Raw genomic sequence first — 21,490 nt, forward strand, 5'->3', positions numbered from 1 at the left:
TATTGTCTCATCTTACGGTGAACTATTTATGTCGTTAAATAAATATAAAGGCTATGCTGATCCTTAGTTGGTAAATACGTTATTGCTTCCAACAGTTTGGGTCATGCAGTAACAATGGGGTATAATTTACTTATTAAATTTTTAAATGCATCATTAATTCTTACCTGGAAATTTTTGCTTGAAAATCTATTTATCAACCTTCGAATCCAAAGTCTTGACCGATCATAGACAAAAAGGGATGGAATTTGTTAGTCAGAATAAAACCGGAAAATACGACATGGCTAAAATAATCGGACATGGGAATTTTGCAAATCCGGAAATTGCTCATTGATCTTCTCATTTGCAGTAAAGCGTTTTCCTACAGCACTTCTGCAGGGGCATTTCCTAAAGGGATGGTGTCAACGTTTGACCTTGCGTGCCACATCGAGCAGAAATTATTGCTCGATTCTGACCTTGGGATAGATTTCTATGCACTTTTCGCCGGACCGGGGGCTGAGGAAAAAATCTGCACCCATGATGCGACCCGTATCCGTGACATTATTTCGTTCAATTGTTTCTCCGGGAAGAATTTTGAGGAAAAGGATTCTCAAAATGCCCCAAAATCCACCGGGATTTGGATCATGCGGTCATACATTAACCACTCGTGCAGTGGGGGCAACGCAGCCTGGCAAATTTACGGTGACGTCATCTTCATCAGAGCCACGGTGCTAATCCCGAAGGGGGAGGAGGTTCTGATTTCATAGGTCGATCCAGGCGTGGATTTCCACGATCGGAAAGTGATCTTTGACAGCTACAAGTTTACTTGCACCTGCCCCTTTTGTCAGACTCAGGGTGGGCAGGGGGAGGATGTAAGGGTGCGTAAGGGGAAGATCATGGCATCACTCAAGAATTTTGTGACGAAGGGTGTAACCCTGGAAAGTGTGGGAAGATATTGGACCATATTGCAGAGTTGGAAGCAATGTATGAAACATGCCCAAAGTTATGTGTGGAGTAAGATAATGGAATTTTGCACGAAATTTGTGCAAGTCTTGTCACCCTAAAAAAGTTTGAGGTTGTGGTAAACATCTTGAAAAAGGTGAGGTGTAGAAAAATATGTGCAGGACAGAAAATGCTGGACAAGGGGAACGCATGATAAGGCAAAATTTTAATTTCCAGTAGTAAGACAAAACATTTATCGAAATAACACACTTTTCCATATATTACAACTTTTTCTAGGATAAATGTTGTATCATTTTATGTTGAAAAGTGGGTTGTTTTACTTAAATTTTTGTCTTACTAAATGAAAATTATAAATTTTTTGTTTTAAAATGCATTGCCTTTTTTAGGCATTTTCTGTCCACCCTGTATAATATTTAAAATATTTAAATTCACACATTTTTTAAATTCGGAGAAAAAATTGAAAATTACGATAATTACAAAGCTTCATTGCTTAAGAGGGTGACGTGAATACCTCCTCTGAATTAAGTACATGTTCAGAGAATTGTACATAAATAACGTAAGTGTGGTAAACGTTGGTGAATTTTTTACAGTACTAAATAATAACCTTTACCATAATTACGTGAAATAATACATATTTAAATAAAATTAGCGAACAGTGTTATTGAAACTATATGAACTAAATTCTAGAATTTTAGTGGATTTGTTTTTATTTTTCGGAATAGTTTGCCATATTTCCGACAGTAATATTAATTCCCATAATTTTACATAATATGGTTATAAAAATCAATTATATTTCCAGATACATTTCGTCACTGCAAATTCAGCCATGTGCAGAAATTCGGTTATGGTGTCCATAACTATTTTGGAGGTTGTCTTGAAGAGCCAGGCGAAGAATAAGGGGTTGATCAAAGAGTGGATTAAAATCGTGAAGAATGATTTAATCGTGGCGTTCGGGGGTCTGGAGCCGATGCGAATTATGGGATCTAGTGCATTGCACATGTTGGATTTAATGGAGATTGATTTTTTTGGTGAACGAAAATAAATATGCAAGTGGAATGGGAGATGTGTAAATAATTAAGAACAATTATTTAATGATGTGACATTTCATGTAAATTTAATACATTTTATAATAATTTAGTTTTTTCCATTATTAAGAATTATGTTTGACGTTGAGTTATATAAATAAAATAATTTTTTTGATAAATACATTACATGGAACGATTATTGCATGAAGAAAGAATATGCTTTGAATAATTTAGTAAAAAATTAACTCCAATCCCAAAAATTCAAAAAACAAAATTTATAATTTGGAAAGTATGTACATATTTATATATTTCTATGTAAGGCGTAATTTCAATTCTCCACCAATGTGTCCCGACTAATATCAAATAATCCGGTGATAATTCAACACCGCTCAGGATACATAAATATGAATACATACCACTACAACGCCGTTGGTGTCAATAATTTTCACGATCATTGTAACCATTTAGTGATAAAGATCGTCAGTAATGGTTACAAATTTAAATCACGAGGTGACAAACTGGTAATTTTTTAAAATTATTGGTACGCGTAAATTATACAATTCAGTATTGTTTATTCACCAAAGTTAGCTTTCACGTAACAAAATTATATAACATTACATTGTATTCTGTATTCTACGTGTGTATTTAAATAGCTGTAAATTATGTAGGAAATCCCGTCACATACTTCATACATACACAGGACGACCTACATAAATAATATTTCAAATGTAAATTGTCAAATTTTCAATGTTTCGGGTAATTTCTTATTTCATCACCTAATATTTCTCTCATACTTAATTATGCCAATATGAACGCTGACATTGCACAATTATGTCAACTTTTTATTTCTGCCCACATTTTCCACAACCTCCTTATTAGTGAAGAAAGTACGTTTCGATCCTCTTACAAATGTAGCAGGATTGTGTTTACTAAATACGTAATAAGTTTTTACCAATATTCGACCCGACATAATTATACGACTTAATTATTTCCGTATGAATATATTGACTTATGTCTTAATTACGTCTAGACTTTGCATAATGTTTTCCATAACACCATTTGGAGTGAACCAAGTGCAAATTAAAATTAACTTTTTGAAGCCTTCGTGTTACATATTCTCAATACTACAACCAATATTTTACACGGAGTTTGTAAAATACACGTATTTCGTAAATACATACATAAATGTCAACATTATCTTAGATACATAACTTATTTACGTCAACCACAAAATGTCAAAGGGAGAATGTTACAATTGTTAAAACTAGGTCAAATTGTGGACGAAACACATAACCATATTGTCGACACCTATGTATGAACAATTCCGTGGTTGTTTGTTTTATAAATACTTTATATCTGTATGGTAAATACGGCTTGCATAAATAATCGGTGTCAAAGTGTCCAAGCTGTTGTTAGATTTATGCAAAATTACGAGAATATAAACCCCTTAAAAAATAAGAATCAAAACATATGCAATTACACTGTTATGAAAATACGTATGAAATTATGAATCACAATTTGTGATTAATTGGGAATCTTATCAAGCTATCTAGTTATTAAAAAATGTTGACTTTTATATAAATCATGAAACACATATTGTATAATAATACAATTACTCATGTGTTTACCTATTTGGTAGACTGGTAAATATTTAATTTCTCGTTAAGCAATTTTATACACATCACTAAACTTGTATTTACTTAAGGGGCCATGTACATACTCGTTATGATGACAAGATATGATAAGCCGACACGAGGAAATATAAATTACATGTATATAAATGTTTGCACGACCTGGAAAACTAATCATAAATACTCCTTGACACACACCTAGAACGTCTCTCACTTTGCCCCAAGATGCCCACTATTTTCGATTACTTGCCCATAATCCGGGCCCAGCTGTTCATTAAATCCCTCTTCGTCTGCAACTTTGTCACCTGGTCGAGGACAAAGGAGCGCTTTGTACCAATATTTTGGAACAATGTGAAACACACCTTACCCCTGGTCATCAACAGCATCAAGTCTACCTTATCTGACATCGCTAACGGCGAATCTGGCCGATTTGGGCTATGTCTCGGACTCTTTACTCAGATAACGCCTACAATCTTGCAGACTTTACTAGTTGTCACGTGGCCCTGCGCAATGCCGCATTTTCTAAGGTCAACGTTTCCAGATTGTGCGGCCAAGGGGTCTGAATTCCTGTGGGATTTTGGCATGTCAGAAGATCATAAATGGGCTGTTACTATCCTGGACATATTTGCAGCAGCGTATGGCACAAATTTAGCTTGTGTAGCGGCATCGTTCGTATTCCACTGTGGGGTCACGTGTGTGGCGGACCATTTGAAAAGGTGTTTACTAAACATATTTACATGTTGATTAAACATGTTGATAGATTTGTTAGACATAGTGTAAAATTACGTAATTTTCTTCTAGGACCAGATATTCGTTGAACTTTCAGTCTATCATGGCTTACAAACAGGCTCAAATTCTAACCACAGCGGTCAATAATATCAACCAAGTGGGCATCCTTCCCATCCTAATTACTGACCTGACCTGGGTCGGCATCACGTGTTTCTACGCGGTGGCCGCGCATAATTCAAAATTATCGGTACCCGCCCTCATGATCGCGGTTGTGCTCGCAGTAGATTGCACTTTTGCGACGTCCTTCGTCATCTATAAGGCAGGTGCCGACCTCTATCAGCTGTCCAGGGATGTGATGCAAGGTTGGCGGGGGAGGGAGGCGATGTTGAGGAATCGCTACCTGAGAAGGATGAAGGCTTCGTGCAACGTGCTAAAAATTCGGATAGGAAATTCTGGAAATTTCGTGGAAAAGACGACACCACTAATCATTTTTCAATTTAGTATGGAACAAGTGGCGAGTTTGTTGCTTATTTCGGTCAAGAATACCTAGGCGTAAGATGTATTCATAATTCTAAAATATCTATATTTTCTTGAATGTAATTGCTTAATATATTGCACACATAGTAATAATTATACAAATTGGTAAAATTGGTCTGAGAAATAAAAAAATTGCTTTGTCATTTAGTATCCTAATAGTGAAATAAGGGAGAATATATCATAGTTTAGTTTGTATAATATTTAGTGTGTTATATTTAAATTTAAAATCACATTAGAATAGTATTCATTGCACAAAAATAAGATTAATTCAAATTATGGTTGTACCGCTTCCCACTCCCTGAAAATTTTGGGAGTTTTGAAACTCCAGAAACTTCGGGAGTTTATATTTATTCCATCACAAGTCCAATGTTAAAAATAAACATATATATATACATGTATATACCCTGGGAATATTCCCAAAATTCCAGGAATCTATTATTGTTCCCAGGGAGTTATACAAACCTAATTCAAATACAAAATTATATGAACTTGTCCCACTTTTTACCTTTAATGATGCTCATTCATTTATTCGATCATTCATTCAGACAAAGAAAGAATTCCTAAGTATTTTGCAAGATTTAATCCTATCCTGTTACCTATATTGGCAAATTATGTAATAGAATCTAGAATATGATAAATATAGAAAATGACGAATGGTGTGTAAATAATTCAATATTTTTTTCTCATCCCTAGTAATTTTTCCTTTAAGACGTAGACATTACTCCCCCTTGCGAAAACACATGAATGAATGAAGACAATTCGCGTCGTTATTTCCACATCCAACTTTGTCTCAATGTCAACCATGAAATGCGGAATTGTAGGCGAGGAATAGATAATTTTCTAAGATAGTGGTGTTCGTCGTATAGAGAAAAGGCAAATTTCGCAATGCATATGAATTATTATTTCTAGGCATGTATTTCTGCGGACTAATTAAACATTCTCATAAGTTATGAGTCATAACGTGTCATGTGAAAGCCTTATTTTCGTCTAGACCTTGTATAATGTGTTACGTCGAGGTTGAAATACATACGGAGTGGTAAATATTAGAATTATTTATTGTATTAGTAAAACAAAGAGAAAAGTAAACAGAACTCTGACACCAATTAAATCAACACGAACAAGTTTTGTTTGTTTAGCAAATATTTTAATTATATTGTTACAACCAACGTTTAATATTTAGATAACTGTAAGAAAGTTCAAAATCTAATATTAAAAAAATTATAAGAATCATTAAAGATCAAACAATTCAAATTAATTGGAAATATCAAGTTATAAACATGTAATTATCTAACGGCAATTAAAAGATGGCTTGTTACGAGTTAGATACTTATTGACAAATCTGTATATCAGGAATTGCACAACCTCCTCATGTTCTTACTAAATTGACGTATTAATACATGTTTAATTCCACAGTTACATAACTTCTGAGATATCATTTATCTCAATTTGCGCAAGTAGCCATTCCCTCCTTATGCATGTGAGGAAATAAAGGTGACGTAGAGTGTGAATTATGCATGTTTTCTTTACCTACATAAACCCCACCACCTCCATCTTCAACGCTTCTCAGTTACAAAACAACCCTTTTACGAAAACATACGCAATTCTGTCTCTAGTTTAGCCCCAAAATGCCCAATATTTCGGACTATTTGCCCCTAATTCGGGCCCAGTTCTTTATAAAGAACCTCTTCCTCTGCAACTTTATCACCTGGTCGAGAAAAGAGGGCCGATTTGTCCCCATATTTTGGAACAATGTCAAATACACGTTACCCCTGGGAATCATTACTGTCCAAGTTGCCACCGTTCTGGCCCGGATGAGATCGCTGATCTCGAACGGTCCCAAGAACACTTTTCTCACCCACATCATCTCGTGCTGTCTTTCCCTTAGCAACGTTGGCCATTGGTTAATGGGTGTCGCCTGTAAGAAAAAATCTGCCGAGATAACGGCATACTTTAACGGAATTCTTGTCACCCATGGAAAAATTAATTCCGGACGAGGGACTAAACTCTGTCTGAGGGATGTCATCGATACCGCGAAACGTACCCTGGGTGACGTCGCGCACGGAGAATCAGGCCGATTTGCCCTTTGTATCGGACTTTTCACCCAGATTACGCCGACCATCTTGTTATATCTTTTAGTTGTGGTGTGGCCCTGTGCAATGCCGCATTTACTGAGATCATCTTTTCCAGATTGTGTCGTAAATGGGAACGCATTCGTCTGGGATTTTGGCGTTTCGGAAGATTTCAAATGGGCCGTGACCTTTATTGACATGTTTTCGGCAGGATATGGCATGTGTGTGGCGTGTGTGGCGGTATCTTTCGTATTTCAGTGTGGAGTTACGTGCATAGCGGATCATTTAAAGAGGCATGGGCTAATTTTAATTGGGCGGTAAATTTAAATGGACTAAATTTGAATTTTCTTTTAGGACACGACACTCGTTAAATCTTGGTTCTATCATGGCCTACAAACAGGCCCAAATTTTGACCACAGCGGTCAACAATATCAATCAAGGGGACAATCTTCCCATAATGATAACTGATCTGACCTGGGTGGGCATCACGTGTTTATACGCGGTCGCAGCACATCATTCAAAATTATCGGTGCCCGCCCTCCTAATTGCGGTTGTGCTTGGGTTAGACTGCACTTTTGCGACGTCCTTCGTCATTTATAAGGCGGGTGCGGACCTCTATCAGTTATCCAAGGATGTGATGCAAGGTTGGCGGGGGAGGGAGTCGATGTTGCGAAATCGATACCTGAGACGCATGAAGGCTTCGTGCAACGTGCTAAAAATTCGGATGGGCAATTCTGGAAATTTTGTGGAAAAGACGACACCACTTATTATTTTTCAGTTTAGTATGGAACAGGTGGCAAGTTTGCTGCTGATTTCGGTTAGAAATACCTAGTCATTAGAAATACAATTATGGTATCATTTTCAAAGTGTGAATAATATTGAAGGGTTAGTTGAGGTGAACGATTATCTTTGAGAATTGTACATGCTCGATTTTTTTGCAAAATAATCTTGAAAATATGTATGTGATTATTTTAAATCATTATAATTTATTCTGGAGGCATCCTCGCATTGCAAATGGAGATAACTTGACCACTGCAATTATTCGAAAAAAGGTGTCAAACAAAGTTAAAATAAATTGAAGACAAAAACGCTGTTTAAGTTTGCTCAATTTGTTAATTTTCACAAATTAAAGGTGTATACTACAAATAAATATATATGAGCTTCGTTTAGTATAAAGAAGCTATTACGGGTGTTACTGTTTAGATTTGTAAATTTATTAAGCGCAGCAATTTTGAGGAAAGCTGATTACATCGATATCTCGACGAAAATTTCATACATTCTACATGAAAAAAATGAACGATGAAAAAGAAAATTAGTACGTGGTGTATGAAATTTGTACGCACAATCACTTAGGATTGGACATCGACACAAGAAATTTTGTAATTACGTTGTTTTTAATTAAATACTAGGAATAATTGAACCAGAAAGCTTTTGAAAATTAAAGGCGCATACATATTTATCTTAATTTTGAATTATTTTCAGTTTCGATGTTTACAATTTAAATGAGCTAGAAATCCAACTTTCTCATTAAAGCATCATGTTTAAATCTTAACACACCTATCTAGCTTACGTATTTTGTTACAGATGTTGAATTAAACCATTACGTATATCAACAAATTCAATATATTCATTTACATGCGTAAATCACAAAAACACCGAACGACACCAAAAACACCAAACTATACAAATGACTTACAGCTCAATAAGAAATCTAACTAACTACGGTCTTTCTCAATAACTCAACTATGCACAATTTTACCGACCTTTGACTATATCTTAGTTTCATTAGCTTTAATCTGTACCACAGGATAAATATTCTTCGCTTCAATTTATTCCATCTTGCCACCATTACAACCCACATTTCTTCACGACGACACCAAATCACTTCATACCAACCGAACACTATCGCAATTACCGAAACACCCACATAGATAAGGAAGATGGTCTGAATACTGCCAAATATTGACATTGGTTTCGCCCTCTTTAAAAACAAATGCGTCCTCCACTTCGTAAATGTGTGGTATCTCTGAGAATAATACTTCGTAACGTTAATGTACTCATCTCTCCCGTAAATTCCGGATTGTACCGCCATCCCTACCAATTTATGTATGTATGTATGCAACTATGTATCTCTGTCTGGGTACTAGATGGATGTTTGCCAAATTTATCCATAGCGACGATATTTGTAATTATCATTATGCAATTATAAGGCCATCCATGAAGTATGAGACTAAAGTACACAAATACGTTCAAGTTTATTATCTTTATGATTCTTCATTCGTCAATTCCATATCGGATTACACTAAACCCCTTTAGATAGGTATTTTGAATAATTATTTCAGTAATTACACGTAATATTTAAACAGCATTAATATTTATTCCTATTTATTAAACTCTAGAAATTACACCAAAGACGTGGGGAAACACAACCACTATAATTTATGGTTGGAGCATTATTCCGGGACAAATATTTTCTGACAGGTTTGGTGGCGGATACGTGTAATTACTATCCGTGCACCACTAAACCTCTGAGAATAATAAAATAAGAATTTCCTTTCGTAATAACGCTCCGACCATAATGAGACTTATGTAAGGGAGCATTCATAGATTAATTTAATTCAGTCCAGGCACACAAGCCGAAGCTCTTTGTACGTGAATCTCATAATTTGCAGGGGCCAATCACTATCAATGGACCAGAAGGATTGCACAACTAGTTTTTTGTAGCTAAACAAAATAATTTGTGTGTGCAATTCTATGTACATAAATATTAATTTAAGTAGTGCAACTATTCCATGCTAAAATTCTTATAATCTAATCGAAATGAATTCATAGTTATGTGCATACTTCAATTTAAAATACTTGACAGATACTTTCATTGATTTTAAATTAAATCCAATTAATTTATTTAATTTAGCAAATTGAGAGATTGAATACATAATTTTTTGAAAATGTACTTATAATTTGTAATGAAAATTGTGAAAAAAATTTATCTAACGACATAACAAAATATTAATTGTTTATCGTCATCCCCCTTCAAATTATGTATGTATAGTCGTCAATCAGATGATAACCATGTCATCAACCCCTTCCCCCTGTCGGGCTTCCTCCATCCGGCGCCTCTTTTCCCTCAAACTCCTCAACTTCTTCAACAATACGAGTCGTTGTAACTGTTCATCCGTCATATCTATAGTTTCCGCCGATTCGTGGCGCAAAAGATGCTCTGCGCCGCGACGTGCGCGCGCCTCTTCTGCCGGTGTTAACGGTTTCGTACCAATGACCTCGGTGGTGACCGTGATGTCGCCAGTGCATTGTTCGAAACGATGACCTCCTCTTCCATCAGTACCATTACGGGTAGTTGTTGCCCCTCTGGGGGAAGGATTTGGGGGTGGGGCCGCGCCAGATTGAGGTTGAGGTTGACCTTGAGATGGTTGCCCTCCTCCACCGATGCCTGCGGCCTGGAGCGAGTCCCGGCTAGATATACAGGGATGGATTAATTTAATTTTTAATTAATTAATAAATAATGTCCTAAGTAAAATAAATAAATTTCCTTACACTAATTGTCCAATGCTGGCACCGAAGTTTGGTGGAAGTGGATTTGTAGCCATTGTTGAGTTTTGCACTGTCTTGGATGAATCCTTGGGGAAGAATGGAGGAGTGAGAAGGTAGAGAAATGTGAAGGGTGTTGTGCTTGGCTTTTTTATTTTTGGATTAGAAATCGTCCTTTTCCAAGAAAGGGTGGAAAAGTGGTGGAATTTAGGAATGGTTAGATTCCATGCTTGTTTTCTAGTTAAGCTATGCCCATTTTTCTGTAGGTTTGTCGGAACAAGGTACACATACATACCTTCCATACCTTTTTTCAGCATTGAAAGATAATCTTTGTAGGACAAATCGATGCACACTGTACACAAGTTAAAATAAATGAATAATAAGGAAATAAATTTACATATTCTTAAAATAGCTCAAATTAAATGTCTTATCAAAGTGGTTATCATGAACTTAAGATGACTAATTCATGCAAGGAGTAGAATTATCTAAGATACATAATGCGAATGCATATTTGCTATGATTTTTATCCGAGCTGGTAAATTATTTAGTAGTTCGATTGCAAATTAACAAAATTAGCTTAATTTTCTACACATTACTCATTCAATGTCCATATTTTGGTTAAAAAAATCTATCTCCATTACCCAATCACATCCGAAAACCACGATTATTAAATCATTTCTCACAATTTTAATCCACTTCCTGATCAACTCCTTACTCTTCGCGTGGCTCGTCAACAAAGCCATCAAAATGTAGATTGAAGCATTAAGCCGACTCCATAGTCACGTATTTTCATGTCATGTTCCCTATCCTCCAATGCTAAATTTAGTATTACAGGATAGGAAGCATGACATGAAAATATGTAACTATGGACTAGGCATTATGAATTATGTGCAAAATATTTAATATATTTCCTTTAATTAGAACCTTGAGATGTTACGTCAGATTTCATCGAATTAATAAATTAGATCAACCTCATACAATATGCACATGGCTGATTTTGGAGGGACAGAATGCATCCGGAAATATAATTAATATCCAATGAGTAGTAACATCACTGTCACGAATGGTAAACTAAGTAAGTAATTAACTGCATAAATTCTGAAAAAAAAAAATCCAACAAAAATTTATTCTACGCTTACAAATTCTATTTCTCATAAAATCTAGCAAAACTACCATAAATTAAAGGAAAGTATATTAAGTAGCTAACTAAAAATTGTATTTCTCCCGTTATTACGAAGTTTATACAAAATATTTATCACCCATTTTTAATTAATTAATCAACCTTTCACTTTCATCAAACATTTAGAAGCGCAAAATTACAATTTTCCTTCTAAATGAATAAATTAATCGATCATACAGATTAATTCCAATCTATGTATATAGCTTGAATTATATTTTGGTCATATTTATTTTATCCTACATATTCTTACTCTTAAAAAAATTATGATCACTGGGAATTCAAATATTTTAAGTTTACTAAATTACTAATCACACGACGTATGTAGGTTGAATTTCTTTAGCAAATTCTGTTTTCCATTTTCAATAAACAAGCACAGTTTAGGTCATAATTAAGACAATATTCAAGATAACTATTGCAATCTTGGTATCAATCTTTGTATACGTGACAGTGCAAGGAATTAAGGACAATATATCATTATTTTACCGCTTCACCTCGTTGCTTGCTTTGCCATGTTATTAAGCTACATACTGAATAGATCATGATTATTTAGCGTCGTAGTTGCCAACGCATCTACCTTGTGTAAATTCTAGTAATCACGTAGTTATCGATATTTACGTAAAAACTCATTAGAGCGATCAGATTTTGGTCTTATTCAAATAATGATTTAAATAGCAAAACAGTATACCCTAAAAACCTTATTCCACTTATTTAAATCAATTTTACTTAAGGTCAACCCTTTGTACCAATACCGTGACTTATACTATCTTCAAGCGTGGACTTAATATCCTTCCACGAGACAGATTGATTAACTGATATCTTAATACATACGCCTCACCATTTTAGAAAATAACGGCGTAATTTCTCTTTTAGCACTTGAAACCCAATCCACCTTGGGTTTCAGGAGGAGGTGAACATTCTCTAGATAGTCCACCATCGATCATGTATTCCACCAACTTTCTTCCCCTGTTGATCCGTCGATTAAAATTCGCTCGGAAAATAGGATCCCTACCCTTCGAATATGACTCCAGATCTGAGAAACTCGTCTTGATCAAGTCATCCAAACGAATAAAGGCGTACCAGTTACAATCAATCATGACACTGGGTTACTCTCTGGTCCTCACGTGTCACTTATTCTTTGGAAAACTTCCAATGCTGAAAAAACTGCAGGGGTTCCCATTCCTGGCTTGTAAATTGTTTCGGAGTCCTGGTCCCCTGTGGATGGAATGTTGGGTTGGATATTGCTCCGATACAAATAATCAACTCGATCATCAACTTTGAAAAGGGTCTGATGAAAGGTATCTTAATTTTCCAAATGTACACTGTTTCTCAAAAAAACGAGTACATCACTACTATTTGCGCGACTAATTGCAAAGGCACCGTTCAGAAATACCTTAAACCGACAGGCTGGAGTAAGAAGGTCTGTACAGGCCTTCGTATTTCTACAGTATTTCCGAACGATGCCTTTGGAATTAGAGCATATGGACAAAACATTGAGACACTTTGGTTTGGACCTGTAAATGGTCAAAAAATTGGTTTAAGAATTTGATTTTTTTATAGAATGTAGTACTAGTTTCCACCTTTAGATTTTACTAAACAAACTAGATTTTCATCCATTGATCTTCTCGCATTTAATCTTTTTCTTAACATTTTCCATAAGTGACTTTTCCGAAGACTTCGCAACTTCATTGCTCATTTTCGTCCATCGGTTTCGAAATATTCTTGAAGTTACAGGTGTTTCATGAACCTCAGAATATGCCTTCTTACATAAAGCCCAAAAAGTTTAGATTGGGCGAAAATAGGGGACTCTTGAAGGATTTTCATCTTTGAGTACCAAACTGAGATTTTTCTTAAATTCATCTGCCATCTTGTTGTCGTAGTAGATATTCGCAAGGTCAGACCAGAAAATTACATTTTCGATTTTATGATGCTATACGATGAACGGAATCAGGTGGTCAATAACACATTTCTGTAAATATGTTTGGGAGTCCATACAACCTTCATGAACATAAGGCTCCGAAACACTGCCAAATTGGTCCAGCGCTATCACCATATGTAATTCACAGATAATGACAAAAAATTACAGTACACATTAAATTCACAAGTTACGACAATTAAAAAATCACATAAAATAACCGAACTCTAACTATCCCTGATCTACACCTCTATCGATAACAAAGCACTAATCGTATAACAAACCATCGCTTCCAGAAATGTGTATTGTGTCGATTTCTTGCAAACAAAAAAATTATGTGCAAGAAACCCTACATCAATTCCTATTTCTTTCGTCGCTCTAATTTTCCTCGCCACATACCCCTTATCTGTCGATATCGCCAACAAATACTTCCACTTATTCCGAAGTTCCCTCGTATCCTCATACACGGCAATCGACATCGGGATCATAACCATGGCAAGCGTTGGTATAATAATGGCAAATGTCGGAAAAAATAGAAAAATCGGCATCGGGACGATATCATACATTTTCAACGATATAAAGTTAAACATTACCGTTGTACTAAACCCCATAAACATCATGACGGCTATCGTCGGAGCGAAGAAGGTAGCCAAAGTAACCACAATTATGACACACGTGTAAAATTCGCAGATATACTTGTCAATCGTGACACATCCAAGAAGAGCGATGTGATACGATTTCTTTACCAAGAATGCGATACAACTCGCCAAAATTTTGTAGTATATCGTAATGATACAAATTATGATGGAAAATACGCGCGCGATTTGACAAATTGGAGAAAATATCAAGATTTTTAATAGAATTAGGACATATTTCAAGATATGTGGAGTGTCATGAGACAATAGCACGGTTTCGAACTGAGTGTACAGATCCAGGCCGATGAAAACGCCGAAGATGTAAACTACCCAGGGACATATTGCGTAAGATGTGACGGATGTATTTAGAATGATTCCGATCAAATCAATGTTAGCGGTTTGTTCGATCCGAGAGTTTCGAGACCCTAAAGATGGTTAATTTTTAATTAATTGTATTAGATTTAACATGCTTTAATTCGCAAGTGAAATATTTTTTTAATTGAGCAATTTACTTGCACCTTCTTTCCAATCTTGCCACACCGTTGAAGAAATGTGTCACAGTATCGGCAGAAAGGAGAACAAGTATCTCAAATATAAACGTTGCCGTACCAAATGTGAAAAATACTGTGGAAATTACCAATTCCAAAAATGGTACCGTTGCACACCCAACTATTTGAGCTAGCAGGATTAACATTGAGACTCCGGTGGCAATAGACAGTAGTGACATGGACAAAACCCATATGATCTTTGAAGGTTTGTTGTAAGTTGTTAATTGAAACTTAGAATTCCATTGAATCGGGTATGTTCCCGGGTAGAAGATGAATTTAGAATTTGCTAAAGATTTCCACATTAAGGGTGTAACCGTCATGGTAAGAAATGAAGGTTACATCTCTAAAAGAATTAAGTGTAAACGTTGGTTCACCGTTGAAATTCCCGCACACAAAGGCTCTCTTCACCCCGCACTTTTCAGCTACTGTGCTACGGGCTCACTTTGTATGCTCAACGGGCTTATAGGTCTCCACTCAGGTGAATGTGTAACACCCACAAACCACATCCCTAGCACTGTTAAATACTAGTAAGATGATCTCCATTGAATTCAGCTCTTGTCATTTTTAATTATGTACCTACTCAAGCTCTGCGAATTCATTACTTTACTAACGAGAATAAATCCCATAAGTTGATTAGGAGTTTATAAAAAAAATTTATACACCAAATTTTGAAAGGATTGCCGAATCAAATTAATATTCGAGCAATGCGGAGGTACTGAATTGCGCGTGTCTTGGGCATACCCTATTTCTTATTTAATTGGTTTTATTGCTTTTAACAAGCAAAATTGAAAAATCGGTTTACTTAAATACGTAAGCGACCTAAGTGGTTTCTTTTTATAGGTACATCAATGTCGACCGTCAGTTATAAAACTGATTATAATTGTCTTAAACTACGTACACAAACCTAACGAAAATGTACCCTATTTAATAAAAGTTTATTAGTCATCAATTTCAAGTCTAGAAATTTTATTAGGAGACAAATAATTTAACTTTGGAAGTTGTCTTGAATAAAAGTATTAAATTAAATTCTGCTTTGTCATATTCAAAGGTTGATACCTGATCGAATATATACGTTAAGAAATTATACTTTATTCGTATTTAAGCACAATATCAGTGTCTCTGGTGCAATTAGCAACTTACAATGAAACATTGCAAGAAAGTATTTTTTTACGTTTTTTTTTAAATGCAAAAAACGCAAGAAACTCTTCCCGCCCATATTCATAGTTAATTGGGTACGTTGCTAGATGGCGTTCTGCTTCTTTGAGCTCCGGTTTCTTGCATTTCTTTGTTTGCAGTGCAAGAAATCCACACAGAGCCAGTATGAAACGAAAAAACATAATAGAAGCCATGTACATATACATATTCCACATATATTTTGGTTACATATGTATTATCATGCACGACTTTCCCCCTGGTCAAAAACCGACAACTGGACACATATTTAATTACAGAAAACTGTTTATGAATATTTGACTATGTTATATTTGGTGTTTGAACATGTAAATACCCATTTTTAGCCCATGGAAAATGTGTTGGTCACGCAACATTCGCAACGGTAAAGTCACCTAAATAAAATAATGAGAACAGGAGACGAATAAGTTAGTCAACACTTTACATTCCGTTTTTGAAACGTTCAGATAATAAACAATAACAATCAATGGAAGTTATTCCTTATTTGCAAATATTATATGGACATTGATACTCTCCATTTTCTAATTTGAATCTCCCGCGACATAAAACATCAACTTTCTCTACTCAAAGAGCAACTGAAATGGAGAAAAATCTCTTCCTAAATTTCACCCTACATTTCATCCTAATCGGGAATGGGACCCAAATTTCAAATTTTCCGCCATTCTTTAATACCATCTTATCCCTCAATCCTGACACCCCCATCGTGCTAGATTACTTTAAAACTTGGAACTTTTTTGGGTCTAAATTCTCCCCTGAGATATATATGAATCCATCCATCCCACTAAAATCCCCACCAATAGCAAAACTAGGACATCCCAGCGTGATTTCGTTCATCGATTTATACCGATTCTGGGGACCCACATTCTTAGCCAGGATACACAATCGTTTCAACTCCTTGACCAATTTACTCCTCGCGATATCTGCCACGGGACTAAATCCTGCCTACATCTTTATCCACTCTAGTATGGCGGAACTCCTCGAAATTCAAAATCCTTCCCTAATCTACCCCGCGATAGGTTTAACTTCAAAATTTAGTGTTTGACAGCCCTTCCTTGTACACTTTTTGCATCCCTTGCTTCTCCCAAGTTGTCAAGTTAAGTGGACAATTCTCACTCTACCAACTGAACACCATTTGGTCCTCAATGAATCGTAATCTTCACCGCAAACCCGTCTTAATCGGTCAGTCTCGACAAAAAGGTTCAATCTTCGACAATACCTGTCCACCCAGTAATTTCGTCAACCTCCAAAGACACACCGATTGTATCGTCACCGTTATCCGGAACCGCTTAAACTTCACTAATGTCTACCTACCCCACCCACCCTGGAGTGTGCACGGTTACATCAGTTTAGGAATAGTAAATCAAAAAGCTGTAGTAGATTCCTATATCCTTTTCCGAACCGCAGATCGATACGAATTACTCTCTTACGGAGAAGAAATATATTTCTATAATTTCCTCATCGTTACTAAAAAGCATGCAATCCTGGACGGATTAGAATCTTTGATAAGTCCGTTTGATAAGTTTACCTGGATCTTGATAATATCATCCTGTACCGGAATCATGGTCATGTTCCAACTTCAACCATCCTCTCTAAGTAAAGGTCTAAATCGACTCCAACTTTTAAAAAATATTTCCGCCTCCTATTTCTGGAGTGTTACCTCCATCATGGGGCAGTGTGGTACTAGCCCGGTAAAACAGATATCCAGTAAAATCTCGCTGCTCGGGTGTTGGGCATTTTTCTGCTTTTTTCTCAACAATTTCTACCAGGGGAGCGATCTACTCGGCACTAACGACCGAAAGTTTACCCCCCGTTCCGGAAACGATGGAAGAACTGAGTGATTCCGGCCTGAAAATTGTCACTACACGCATAACCTTCGATTCAAATAGGTCAAAGTACAATTCCGAACTTAAAGACGTTTTGTTGCGGGATTTGATCGAAAATCTGGATTGGAAACGATTTCCCGCCTTCTTTATAATTTTAAACAAACTAAACAAAACTTTGACACCGGTCCATATTCCGAACACGGCGTTGGTGGAAACAATCATTAACGGATCTGTGTTTCAATCCGAAGAAAATCAGAGTGTTACTGTCACAACAAGCAGTAATTTCGCATTGATGGATTACCACCATAGTTTGAAAGAATTGCGGGAAACTATCGAGTTTTACAGTGAGAATGAAGTCATCCTAAGAAAGGCAGAAGACACACCGTTTCGGGTACTTATATTGGCCATGATTCGGAGGAATTATGTATTTCCGGAGATATCTAAAATATTCCGGTGTTTGAAAGAATCTGGGATTTATGACAAGTGGATTGAGACACATGGCACAAAACAGCACCTTTTTAACACAAAGGAAATCAAGAATGCGAAAGTTACTGAGAGTTATGCCAACTTTTTTATGAAAAGGATGACCGGAGTGGGGGGTAAAGTTGGGAATAACAATTGGCAAGAGGCTAAATCAGTATCGTTGGAGTTTCTTGGGGTGTTTTTCGTATTTTTGATGGTATTAGTGGGCATAGAGGTGGGATTGTTTTGTGGGGAGATTAATCTACCGCGGAAGGTGTGGAGGTGGTGGAGGAATGTGCAATGTAGGATTTGTAAATGGTGGAAGGAAATGAAGAAACGGAGGAGATTGGCAAAGTTGAAGGCTGCAAAAAATTTAATTACTAAACTTAAAACTAGGAGTAGTCGAGGTTATAAAAATTAATAAAAATATGAATGCTTGCGAATACATTTAATTTGTTATATATTACAATAAAAATTAATAGATTTTATTAGGCGTGATGTACGACACGTTAATTGCCAACCCCAGCTGAAATTTCGAGGTATTATCTACGATCGAACTAAATATTTACATATTCACTTTGAATACCAGGAGCAAATTACGAAAAAAGGTAACATAAGATGTCAGATACAAGAAAGGTAATGTCGCTGCTTGGTTCCAGAAAAGATACTGATGTTTACTGAACCAAATCAAAGTGTATTTTATACAGAGCGATTAACCTAAAAGTATTCATGAATGAGATAGAGTAAAACAGGAAACAATAATCTTACGACAGGAGATGTCCATGTAGACGTAACAAAAACAAAAATTCATAGGAAATGTAAATTAGGTTATTTCTCAGTGATCCACAGTGATTCATCACTGTGGATGGCTGGGACCAGATCCAAATTGGTTGGAGATGGACTGAGGCATGCATTCATCCATGTTGCATCGGATGAGCAAATCTTTAATCGACCATTGTTGCTAGATGCTTACTGGGTTCCATTTTCTGGGTCAAGAGAGATTTGTATCTCAACAAATTGCGTTGGAGGAGTAACTTTCACGGCTAGTTCTTGTCTGATCTTGAGCAAAGCATCGTCAATTAATTCTTCCTTTTCACATATATATGAGCCCGTCATCAACTTAATGTAAAAATGTCCGCTTCTATCATTGCAATAAAACTGAGGAGTCACATTCAGAGCATTTGAAGCCAAGGCTAGCTTGAAATGTCGTTATTGTCTTCTTCCAATTCCTTGAACTTTGCTTGAGGCCATAAAGGGTCTTTATCAGGAGCCATGCGAGGTTTGTCTTGTCGTTTGAAAAACCTTCCTCATCTAGGTCACCATTCAGGAACGCCGTGGTTACATCGAATTGTCATATTTTCATTTTTCGGGCTGCGGAAATTGCAAGCAAGAGCCGAACGTATTCGTAACGTAAGTAATTATGTCATAAAAACTTTCATCCATATACAAATCTCAACTAATTTGCATCTCTAAAATAATGTAAATTAAACGAGAATACATGTAATGTGCTAAATGTTATACGGAAGATTGGCATTAAGTTTATTTTCCCCCGCATATTCCCCCCCCCCCCCCCACCCCTATCTGAAAAATATAGACTGAACGCATATATTCTAAATACAAGAAAGAGTTGTTTGTACGAATATGGTTGTCTAATCAATATGTGAACGCTTTGGTCACGCAATGTGTGTGCTGAAGTCATCCAAATGAAATATTTACAACGGATTTTATTCAAACTCTTGGTTGTCATGGAACAACGCACAAACATAAAATCATACAAATCATAATATATAAATTGTTTTGAAAATATTTGTATATTTAGATATCAAACTTAGAAATCTAAACCTAACCTAAGAATTTATATAACATGCATCTTATTCTGTTCTTCTTATCAATCTCCGCATTTCTACCAGCACCAAGCGTCTCTACTTCGAGAACATTTACAACGAACAAAAATCTATTTTTAGATGTCACCTTGCATTTCATACTAACCGGGAATGGAACCCACGTTTTAAATTTTCCACCATTCTTTTACACCATGCTCTCCTACAATCTCGAGACTCCCGTAATCTTAGAATATTACAAATCTTGGGACTTTTCTGGCACTAAATATTCATTAGAAACATATATCAACTCAAATATCTTGATTAAACCTCTATCAATAACTAAACACAGTACCTCCAATCTGGTTACTTTCATAGACTTATATCGATATTGGGGATCTTCATTTCAAGCTAGGTTACAAAATCGATTCAACGCCTTAACACACTTACTCCTCGGGATATCCAAAACAGGACTAAATCCTGCATACATATTCCTCCACGCTAGTATAGCGGAACTCCTAGAAATTCAAAATCCCTACCTAATCTACCCCGCGATTGGTTTAACTTCAAAATTTGTAGTGTTGGATGGACCTTCCCTTTACATCGTTTGTATCCCTTGCTACTCCCAACCTATCAGGTTACAGGGACATTACTCTCTTTCGAAATTTGACAAAATTTATACCACTTTGCACAAAAATCTGCACCAGCAACCCGTTCTTCTTGGACAAGGCGAACCAATCCCAGGCCATCCATGTTTACCCAGTGGTTTCCGATTTTTTCAAAAACACACTAATTGCGCAACTTCGGTTATGGAGAAACTCCTTAATTTTACCAGTGTCTATCCACCCAAACCCACAGGGAGCGTTTATGGCTACATAATTTTAGAAGGTATCAGACCACAAGATTTCCAACTTTTCTCAAGAAGCGTTGATCGTTACCAATTAATTAGTTACGGGGAGGAAATAAATTACTATGATTTCGCCATCGTCACTAACAAGCATACCACTGTGGGAGGGTTAGAAGCAATGATAAGCCCATATGATATGGTGACCTGGATTTCGATAACATCGTCCTGTACTGGAATCATGGTCATGTTCCAGCTTCAACCCGAATATCTTGATCGAACATCTTGATCGACTCCAAATTTTCAAAAATATTGCCACCTCCTATTTCTGGAGTGTTACCTCTATCATGGGGCACTTTGATACTACCCCGGTAAAAATGATATCAACCAAAATATCCTTGCTCGGGACTTGGGGATTCTTGTGCTTTTTCCTCAGCAATTTCTACCAGGAGGCGATCTACTCGGCACTAACGACCCAAATTTTACCTCCACTGCCAGAAACGATTGAAGAGCTGGGTGATTCCGGCCTAAAAATTGTTACCAGTAGTTCCAAATTCAAAGATATTTTGTTACCAGATTTAATCGACAACTTGGATAAG

At 36.2% G+C, this 21,490-nt stretch overlaps 1 protein-coding gene across 1 annotated transcript; it reads right to left on the reverse strand.

Annotated features, from left to right (window-relative positions):
* Positions 1-9,856: 9,856 nt before the first annotated feature.
* On the reverse strand, positions 9,857-10,594 carry LOC110860175. The gene is made up of 2 exons (XM_022109234.2): positions 10,483-10,594; positions 9,857-10,401 (listed from the first exon to the last, which is right to left on the reverse strand). Exons 1-2 carry the CDS (start codon positions 10,533-10,535, stop codon positions 9,990-9,992), a joined length of 465 nt encoding a protein of 154 aa, XP_021964926.1. The 5' UTR covers positions 10,536-10,594; the 3' UTR covers positions 9,857-9,989.
* Between the last annotated feature and the right edge of the window lie 10,896 nt (positions 10,595-21,490).

Source organism: Folsomia candida, unplaced genomic scaffold (genome assembly GCF_002217175.1).
Source record: "Folsomia candida strain VU population unplaced genomic scaffold, ASM221717v1 Fcan01_Sc029, whole genome shotgun sequence".
Taxonomy (NCBI): Eukaryota; Metazoa; Arthropoda; class Collembola; order Entomobryomorpha; family Isotomidae; genus Folsomia; species Folsomia candida.

Coding starts and splice junctions, on each gene's coding strand:
- LOC110860175 (XM_022109234.2), bottom strand. CDS start 10,535: ATGGCTACAAATCCACTTCCACCAAACTTCGGTGCCAGCATTGGACAA. Junction 10,402..10,482: donor GCCAGCATTGGACAATTAGT/GTAAGGAAATTT, acceptor CTGTATATCTAG/CCGGGACTCGCTCCAGGCCG.